Here is a 10,652-nt window from a genome sequence, read left to right on the forward strand (position 1 = left end):
GCTTCACAATATAAATTATTTCATACATACAAGTATATATTCTACATATGTATGTATGTACTGTATGTACATATGTATTCGCGCTGTGTGTACCCAAAACGAGCAAGTTTTTATTTAAATCACTTTATGAGTACGCAGTAAATTTTCATAAAAACACTTCTATACTTTAATAATCAGATATGACCACATATACATACATACCCACGTATGTATATACAATATGCTAATCGAAAATTATTATGCGTGTTTGAAATCTGTTTGTTTTTATTAATAGCAGCTTAAATATAAAAATAACAATTTTTTTTGTTTTTGTTTACAGAATTTAAAGTAGTGTTTTGCTTAATAATTTCATATAAGTATTATAATTGTTGTTGTAATGTCAAAGTTATTATTAGGTACTTTAGGTAAGTGTGTATATACATAGAACGAATGTTTGACGACGCACCTAGGCCTTTAGAAGTCTCATTATGAAAACAGCGGCATTAAAATCCCCTCATATGAACCAAGGTTTCGAGAAACCAAAATTGGCCAAAAGAGCTGCTCCAGCACCTTATTAAAAATACAATTAAAATGTCTCGGTTTCGACCACGCTCTGAAATTTAAAGGAAATTTTTAATTCGAAGACCGATCATAGATGCGTGAAAAAGTTCCCACAAGCCACAAGGTAACGCTCGGGATATCTGTGCTTTTTGAATTGGGAAGCACCACATATTAGAGATACTGGACGTATGTAAGTATTCATAGGGCAACTCAGAAGCTAAAATAGCCTTCACGAATAGTTTCTATGGAAATACTTTATATTGTTTGTTCAGTTTGTATGTCAGCTGTACGCTATAGTGGTCTGATCTGAATTTTTTTTCAGATAATGTAGCGTTGCATTCGATAATAATTTGTGCCAAATTTCGTGAAGATATCTTGTCAAGTAAAAAGTTTTTCTCATACAAAAACTAGATTTTGTTAATTCAGTTTTTATATGTTACAGTGATCTGATATCGTCGATTCCGACAAATGAGCACCTTCTTGGGGAGAAAAAATTTATATTTTTTGGCTACCCAGCGGATACTTGATCTTAGCCCGGCAGTCGAGAGCTGTTTGAGCCATATGTAAAAGCATCGTTTCTAGCCACTCCCAAGTGAATGGTGTTCATAGAACTTTCCTCACTTGCGTGAACTTCTACACATGGCTCCATTCTCCTAATTCTTTTACTTTGCATAATTTTGACCTAAGTCACATAATGCTTTTTTGTCATCATGACAGTGGTAAAAAACAATATCCCTCACCTAATTTTGAGCAATGACTTAACAGTCCCCGGATCCGTCGCGTTGAAGCTTACCCGGCTGTGGTTGCAATCTCTTCTCACTCTACTGATAAATACTAACCAGTTTACATTGTTGCATAAAATGTTATCTGCAGTATTACTGAGCGTTTAACTTGTATTAAGTTCTGCCTGAAATTTATGATCGATTTATGGTGTTTAATGCGCTTATTGCCACGACCTTATTTTAATATTCATACATGCATGTGTTATCATTGCTTTTGTACGTTATCAAATGATACATATAATGCTCAAAATCATATAAATACCTATATACATACATATACATACATATGTAGACAAATAGACTTTATATGCGCGTCGTCGGCACTTTGTTTACTAAGCCGCGTTAATAACTCGCTGTTTTCCAAGTAAAACGCCGAAGACCCATCTAAACGTGATGCGAATTAATTTCATAATTTCAAGTGTAATTTGAATTTTAAATGCTCGCATTCACACCAAGCCGACGTCCGACGTCGTGGCGATGCGCATTGCAGCTCCAGCGCAACGGCGGCGATTGGCAATGTCTTGGCCACTAAGCAGACAGGGACGCGCGCGGACGTGTGACGCTTTAACATTTAATTATCTTGTTAAATGCTTTGCTGTTGCTATTGTTATTTTTTGATTTCATTTTACTTTGTTGTTTTTGTTTTGACGGCGGCGCGTGTGCAAAAAACTGCGCTTTCAACTTGGAATGTCAGTTAATGAACTTGGCTTAAACTAGGCGTTGCGACGCGACACACCGTGACCGCCGACTGTCGAGCGACGACCACCAAACAATGTTCGTACCTACTTACTTACATACATATGTATATAATATAATTCAAAAGAACGCTTCAATGCGGTCACACAGACCTCGAGAGCTTCTCAATTTGTTTTATATTTTTTTCAGAGCGTTTTCGACATTTTTTATTAAAAAAACAGCAAAATATTTGAGTTTATAAAAATAATTTGGTATTTAGCGTTTAAAGCTCAAGAGCATAAAGTTTTCGTGGTCAGCTGCAACGTCCGAAATTAATAAGCAGACAATGCGAATTCGAGCTCTACTATCCGACTATATATCTACATATACATATATAAGTATAGTATATAATAATAGTATTAAGCTATAAGGGTTGATCTATTTCGAGTTTCCCTACTATTTTAAAGAAAGAACACAAAAACTTAAATTTTAATTGGGAATGTTTATTATCATTGGAAGAGCATTCTTTGGCATTGATTTTTTGAAGACTATATCCTTCAAATGTTGGCCCCGGCTACGTTTCTGATGGTCTATCAGTTGGGTCTAATTTTCGATTACTCGTTTCAGCATTTTGAGTGGTAACTGGTGAATGACAGGCGTGATGTTTTGCTCTAAAGCCCCAATCGAAGGGTCGGTTGTCCGTTTAGACTTTAGACTTAACGTATACCCACGGGAAAAAGTCTAACGGTGTGATATCACACTATCTTGCTGACCAATCGATCGACCCAAAGCGTGAAACTATCTGCTCACCGAAGTGTTCTCTCAATTAATCCATTGATTGATGCGATATTTGGAAAGCGGTGTCGTCTTGTTGAAACCAAATGTGGTTGAGATCACGAGCTTCAATTTCAGACATCAAATAGTGGGTTATCAAGGCGCGATAACGGTCGCCATTGACGGTTATGTTCTCACCGGCATCACTTTTGAAGAAACAAAACATTCCAAAACATGGTTTTTTCTTGCTTGGCAGAATTGAATCTATTTAGATTGGTCTTCGTCCCAAATGTGGCAATTTTGTTTTTTTACATACCTATTGAGCCAGAAATGGGCTCCATCGCTGAATAAAATTTGGCTCGAAAACGTCTTCTAGGAACTAGGAACTGGGAAGAGCCCATAGAGCTAAACGATGCCACTTGGGAAGGTCAAGCGGCTTCAGTTCTTGAGCAAGCTGTGTTTTGCACGCTTTCAATTTAAGTCCTGGACGTAAAATGCGCCAAGTCGTTCCATACCTCAGTCCGAGTTGGTGCGAACGGTGCCGAATCAATTCTCTACGGTCTTCGTGTACACTCTCAGCTACGGCTGCTATATTTTCTTCACTAATTTTCTGTTTCGTTTGTTTCATGATTCTTCTCTAATAGTGGAAAGTTATAATCTTAGTTTTAAAGAAAGAAAAGATGGTCACACGCAGAACAACTTTTCAAAGTTTGGAACAAAATAATCTGAAAGATTGGGTGGATATTCGTTGCTTAATTATACCAATTTTACCATTGCGACGTTGGAGTAGTAAATCGGTGTGCTATTTAACCGTATTGCTCTTTCTACAGGAAATCAGTTTGTGAATACTGGATGGAATTTCTATGTTTCGACGGGTTATTGATTTTTAGTTTATGCATATTAACTGAGCTATCTCGCAAACGTTCAGTCGGCGCTTTGAGAATACAAGATAGTTGACTTTTGTCAGGTTATCGTTCGCATGCACGCGCTCTTCGACTTTACTCAGCGATTTCTCTTCTAAAAATACAACTTTTCAACGCTAGATATTGCTCTTTTTTTTCTAAAATCTACCATAAAAGGTCAAAACAAATCGTCAAATCCAATCGGACCACTGCAGTATATTTCAAACTGAGGTGTTTACTATTGCCGCCACGGTGTCGGTCTCTAATCATGCACCTGCAGGCCAGAGTCAACACGTACGTAGCCAGCCAAGCAGCAATCAAGGCAGTAACCTCGTATCGCATATCGGCCAGAAGTGTCTTGGGAAGCAGGTCAGCAGTGGAACATGTTGAGAGAAGTAAGCAACTTCATTCCTACGGGTTGCCAGGCCACAAAGGCATCGAGGGAAATGAAATAGTGGACAAGATTGCAAAGAAAGGTATACGGCTAACATCCGAAAACGTGATGAATATTGAGAAACCCATGCATTGTCTATACGACGATCTTGACATAAGCATGATAAAGAAAGTCAAAAAACGATGGAGCGAGCTATCTGAGTGCAAAACTAAAAAAGTCATGTGCAAAACGGTAGATTGGAAGTACACAAAATTACTATTGGCACTCGATAGAAGAGACTGTAAGAACATGATAGGAATACTAACTGGTCACTGTCTGGTGGCGACACACGCCCTCAGGATGGGGCTAACAGATCGAGAAGAATGCAGGAAATGTCTAGAGCAAGGCACCAGGGAAACATGCATATCTCTTGTGCTCTTGTCCCGCATTGGCAAGACTACACTGTAAGCATCTGTGGTCCCCACAGAGAGATACACTGGGTGAGACATCGATAGTAAGGCCGCAAAGTCTGTTAAAATTCGCCTCAAGCGCAGGCACCCTAAAGAGAGAGTACTCGTCTTGGACATAGCAACTGAATTCCATCTGCTATTACAAAGGACCAAAACTGGTGTATGTGTGGCTTATTGGCCTACCAGATTAGCCTAACCTAACCTAATCTATTCGGATTTGGTTGAACTGTTGACAGTAATTGTCTACGACAAAGTAAATATTATTTTATTGAATTTTTTTGTTATAGAGGCAGTTTTTGATATAATCGTGTTAAAGCGACTTTATCTCGGATCACACGTGATCTTGGAACATCGATTGTTCGTTAGCGATAAAAATTTTAAATTTTAAGGTAATTACTTGTAAATTATTAAATTCATTTCCTTCATAAAATTTTCTAAAAAAATTGCATCAAATGCGCCCTCCGTGCTTTTAACGTCTTTTTCTCACTGACATTACGGTGCTTTGTGCTCCTCCCTCTCTGTTGCTCCAAACTAATATTAGGGTTGTTCTCAGCACTCACTTTTCTCCCAAACTAAAAGTATCGATATATCCAAATAAAAGAAATTTTTTTAGTTTCAAATGATAAAATTCAGTTTTATTATCTTTTGTTTAATTTAGTGCTTTTTCTTTCAGGTATTACTTTTTCAATTATTCTTTTCTGAAAAAATTTTAATTTCTTATAAACTAGATAAATAATTTACAAATAGTTTTAAAATTAAATAAAAATATTTAAATATATGTATATGCTCTATGCACATAATGTAAATACATTAAGTGCAAACTACTTTACAAGTTGGGAAGACCTATAAGATTTCATTGTTTTGTCATTTCTGTTAACTGTTCACAAGTGCTGACACAAATATTATTATATAAGTGCATGTAACTTAAAATGAGAAATGAAAATGTCAACTAAAAATACATATAAAAGCAATAAAAACTAGATTTTTCTTATAAAATTATGTTTTTTAAATTATTAGTGACTACGAAGTTTGACGATTCGCCAATTATTAGTTACTCTCTCTATATATATATTTATACTTGTAATACTCCAATGAGATAGCTGAGTGAAATTCAAATGAAGCGCCCCTGAGGCGCGGCTAACCGCGCTACGCTCCTGTATTGCTGAGGTAGTCAATTAAGTGCTGTCGTTCGACACGTTCCCAATGCTTTTGTGATTTTCTCCTTTAGTGCGCACGGGCGCACAACTGCGTCATACTCACTGTAGCGCCTGCTACCGCCGCGCTGCTGCTGCTGCTATTGAGATCACTATGTAGCGCGCGATATTTTCAGTTTCAACTTCAACGTCATTTACACGAAGGCAAGTGCGCGAAATAGCTACGAATGAGTGTACGTTGCGGCTATCGACGCAACGCCAGCGCATTTAACCAGTGTCCGTATTTGCCAAACAAATAAACAGCTGGCATGGACCGCCGAATGTCGGCCGGGGAGGAGTGCCAATAGCTGTCGAACGCTCTGCCTGCTACGCCAGCCACTAAAGGGCCCTACGCCGCTTTGGTATATATTTTAGACGCCCCACACTATTATTACGCGGGGGCGTTTATCAGTCACTTGAGTGATTCACCAACGAGGGTGGGGAAAACACTTCACCACGGGCGCCAAGGTTGCTCATCCTCTACTTTGATATCCTTCTTGATGACCAACGAAAGTGGTTGTTGGTTTAATTGTTGTTGCTGTTGTTGTGATAGTGTAGGCGCATGCTGTATGACTGAGGGTTTGCAGTCCATAGCCTCATATGAGTTGGCGGGGCTGGGAGGCGCATAATGTGCGACGCTGTTAGTGGGCGAACAAAGCGCGCGCTCGTAGACGGATGAGCTGTGCGACGAAGCTGAGCTGGTCGAGGCGGTGCGGCTGGGCATTGACATTAGGGCGGCAGCTTGCGCAGCGCTCAATTGTTGTTGTGCTTGTTGTTGCAGGTGTGCAGCCTGCTGTTGCGCTTGCGCCGCTTGCTGTTGTTGTAGGTGATGTTGTTGTTGTTGTGGCAATACCAGCGCTATGCTGCCGTTTGGCAATTTGGTGGGTATTACTTGCATGCCGTTAGGCAGGAAATAACCATTCATTGTGTGCTGCAGTTGTGTGCCCACAAGGAAGGGATGACCGCTGGCCGCTGCGGCGGCGGCGGCGGCAGCAGCAGCAACATGCTGTTGTTGTTGCAGATGATGCGGATCCTGCTCGGGTGAGCTAGGCGGTGAGGGCAACATTTGTGCGCTGGCGCTAGCCATTTGACGTTGATGTTGATGCAATTCGGTTTTAACACCGTTAATGCAATTGCTGAGATGCTGCAGCAGACGACGCTTCACAGTCGGGTCCAGACCGGGGAAACGGCTCACCTCGTTGGCGCAATCGGCAAAGCCGGCCTTGAATTTGTTGATGACCTTAGGGTCTGAAGCTTGCTGCATGGCGGACTGCTGGCGCTGCAGTTCTTGCAAGTGCTTGACAGTCTTCTCCAAAATATCGGCTTTTTCTAATTTGGAGTGACGCGCAGGCTATTGAAAAGGAAGAGAGAAAAAAGAAGAAAATGGAAATTAATTTATTTTGCTTGCAATATGGTCTGCAGTTGGTGAGTGGTGGGAGGACAGAAAAAGTGTGCGTTTGGTGCATGGTCTACAAATTACGTTGCCGACCAAAATGGCATGAGCTTTGCGATGAGCGGATGTCTGGGTAGTGTGGGTTAAGGGTAGGCGTTATGTATATATCTGTATAGTTGTACTTACGTCTTTCTTTGTGGCGTCCAGAATCAGCGTTTTCAGCTCGTTTAGGCAATTGTTAATGCGGGCGCGTCGGCGTTTTTCCATAATCGGCTTGTTCGACTGTAAAAAACAATAAAAAATATTCATTAGTCGTTTTGACTTAAATTGAAAAGTTGCATTTTTTGCAGCTGCCAATTAAAGCGCGCAAACTGTTTCTACAATGAGGTGAGATAATTATATATATATGGCTGTCTACCTATAAAACTGTCTAACTGTGCCGCCGCATACAATGTAATGCATTTTCCATACGTGTACCACACAACGCGGGTGTGCAGCGCAATGGCCCTCACTGAGCATGGCGTCGCGTCGCTTTTACTGCGCACCACCTCCACAAACACGCGCGCCTGTTTTGGCCTGTACAGCTGTCGGTAATGTGACTGCGCTGTATCCATTAATGCCATTGGCAGTGTGGCGCACGTTCGCGCACGCCTTGCATGGTACGCGCTTTAATTGGATACATAGCGTGGCCGCAATTATGGCACTCGGCCAACAAGCGCGGTGGCGCGTTGGCAAGGTGGCGTGGCGGCGACAATCGCGTGCGTTATTTTAAGTGTGGTGAATGTGTTGGCAACTATAAATAAAACGCCTGCACGTCCGAAATGAAATGCCTTGCGTATTTGCGCGTCGCCGCCGTGCGCCAACACCAACACCATCCGCTAAACGTTACAGCAGCACCGCGCGCCGACCACGTCTGGCGGCCGCGCCAATGGCGTTAAATGCCTTTAAATGCCACCAAAAAAGTGCGCAAACAACAATAAGGTGTAGTGAAATTTGTAGTCGCTTAATGAAAGCGCGTCGCGCAAAATTTGTGTTGTTATGTGACTTGTGCACACACTTGGCCAAAAAATAAATGTCTGACTGACCAATTTGAGAAATGGCCAAAAATAGCAGCGCATTAGTTAAAAATAAGCGCGCGCACACATGCAGACTTTATTGCGGTATTTATGAATGTGCGGTTAGGTTAAACTAATTTTGCCAAAGGCAGCCATAGGCCTATGCAGCAGCGCGTACGGCCGCCGAAAAATCAACGCGCTGGGTGGAAATTTCAAGGCGCCTATGATTGGCTCGTGCAACACAAGAATGTGCGCGGCGCGCAAGGTCGTTCGAGAAAGGCGATATACGCGCAGCGCTTTAATAATTATCTAATGATGAATTTTATGAATTTTCTTATGAAATTGTACTAGTTTCATTTTTTTTAATTTCCACATTACGTGCGCTTTGCTGCCAAAATTGTACTACCCACATTCACACAGCCATAAAGCAATCTTCCAAAACAAACAATGTCCAAAAACAGACACATGAATAATGCCTGCAATGAGTGGAAGGCGTCACACGACAGTCAACAAACACGCTAGTGAAGTCATCAAAAAAAATCGTTCCAATTACGTTGCAGCCATTCATGGAATATGAATGAATAGCCGCCCAGCTGTTTGCTTGTGTCACAGACGCGTAGGAAACTAACAGTACGTAGTTGGCGTCCGCCACCGCCAACGAATGTTTTTGGAGCACACAACACAAGCAGCGCTTGGCGCATTGGACTTTGCCGTAAGCGGCGGTAGCGCTGGCTGTTGACAGAAGTTGACTTTCCCAAAATTAGGCACCACTTACGCCAACTAACGTCGCGCTTTAAATGCGCGCTACAACAATAACACCGACACTCACGATATTGTGAATGAAAACGTAAAAACTCCAATAACAATAAGAAGAAAAATAAATGCAAAATAAAAATAGGCACAAATACGGCGCGTTGCCTGGGTTGGTGGTGCCGCTTTGCTTGTGGGCCGCACGCGCCGGATTTGGATTTGGGGCAAACCAGCATTTGTGTGGGTCTAATTCTAGCTAAATGCCGCTATGTGTGCATGGTAGTGCGTGAGTGGCGGCAAATGTTGCGTGCCGTCGCATCGTTTGCCCGAAATGGCGGCAAAAGCCAACGCCGCTGACCACAGCCGTCCACAAATGGACGCTGTGTGGCAGGTGGGTGTAATACTTCGCGTATGAAGTGTGGACACGCGCTGCACGGGTTTGCTTAATTTGTGACTTTTCATTTTTTTATAATTTTTTGCTATTATTTATTTGTGTGTTATATTCTTTGCTTGCTGCTTTGAAACTTACCCGACGATCGCTTTTAACTACGGGCGCATCTTTCAGCGCTACCACTGGCGCTCCCATAACGTTGGCTGTCATATTTGGACCAGCTACTCCTGTTACCATATTTTAATAGCGTTGAGTTGTAAACAAATCACAATTACTTTATTGGTTATCACAATTTGTTGTTGCTTTTTTAGCAAGCCTTTGCAATTGTTATAATTACTTTGCGTTTATTTTTGGCTTCCAAGTCAAAATTTTTTATTTGGCAATTTCACTTTCAGTTCTTTCTCTCACTTTTTATACAAAATTTTGTATATTTTCACAATTTATTTGTTGTTTTATTTTTTTTTATAAATAAAATCCACAAGTGTTAATAGTCAATTAGTTTTCAATAAAAATTCACTTTCATTTAACGCGACGAATTTCGATCGACTTTTTTTTTGTATTGAATATCTGCTTCCGTTCACTTAACGTAAATATCTGCTTTGCTTTTGTCAGACGACAACCGTTAGCTTGCGAGTTCCGCTTGTGACCGAGTCTCTTGCGTTCACCACGACGTTCGTTCAGCGAATGAATTCAATGTTCTAGTCGCAGTGCGATTAAAAGACTCGTCAACTGGTCGGCCCAGACTCGATTGCTACCACTGGCAGTGGCTTGTTGTTGTTGCTTGTTTGTTTGTTTGCTTGGTTGCTGCCTGCGCGCGCCTTGATTCGGTTGCTGGGTATTTTGCGCTGCGCGGTTGGGTTCTATATGTGTTGTTCATGTGTTTGTGCGCGTGTATGTGTGTTTCCTACGGAATTTTTAGGAGCTGATTACAACGACTGCGTTGGCAAATTGCGCTGCTGGCGTTGAGTGTGTGAGTTTTTTTGTTGGTGTTGGTGTTGTTAGTGCAAATGTTTGTAGTTGTTGTATGTATGTATCGCGTTTGGCACACAGTGCACAACTGACGCTTGATCGACAGGTTCGTTTGGCTAAATCACGGTGCTGTTGCACAGGGTTGTGTGCGGTTAAGACAGCGAAGAGTAGCGGAGACGTAGGTGACGGCGGCGGCGACCACGGGAGCATTGTTGAAATTTGCTATGCGGCAGCCTGAGCGCACACAGGTAAGCTAGCGAAGAGGCAGCGCGCCGAGGTGCAGAGATCAGAGGTGAGGCACGACCGCACGACATATACCACATACATACATAGTCACAAAAGCGCAAAGGTATGTATATATGTATACATATGTATGAGTGCGTGT

The 10,652-nt window shown here is 41.6% G+C and overlaps 1 protein-coding gene across 2 annotated transcripts; it reads right to left on the bottom strand.

Annotated features, from left to right (window-relative positions):
* Nucleotides 1-5,120: 5,120 nt before the first annotated feature.
* LOC105223944 (protein hairy) lies at nucleotides 5,121-10,051 on the bottom strand. 2 transcript variants are annotated; one of them, XM_011201851.4, is made up of 3 exons: nucleotides 9,437-10,051; nucleotides 7,289-7,384; nucleotides 5,121-7,060 (listed from the first exon to the last, which is right to left on the bottom strand). In XM_011201851.4, the coding sequence occupies exons 1-3, from the start codon at nucleotides 9,533-9,535 to the stop codon at nucleotides 6,161-6,163; spliced, it is 1,095 nt and encodes a 364-aa protein (XP_011200153.2). In that variant the 5' UTR covers nucleotides 9,536-10,051; the 3' UTR covers nucleotides 5,121-6,160. The 2 variants fall into 2 exon arrangements, with proteins under 2 accessions (XP_011200153.2, XP_011200154.2); XM_011201852.4 differs by lacking the exon at nucleotides 9,437-10,051 and adding an exon at nucleotides 7,521-9,351.
* Nucleotides 10,052-10,652: the final 601 nt, after the last annotated feature.

The sequence above is a fragment of the Bactrocera dorsalis genome, unplaced genomic scaffold, assembly GCF_023373825.1.
Source record: "Bactrocera dorsalis isolate Fly_Bdor unplaced genomic scaffold, ASM2337382v1 BdCtg044, whole genome shotgun sequence".
In the NCBI taxonomy this organism is placed as follows: Eukaryota; Metazoa; Arthropoda; class Insecta; order Diptera; family Tephritidae; genus Bactrocera; species Bactrocera dorsalis.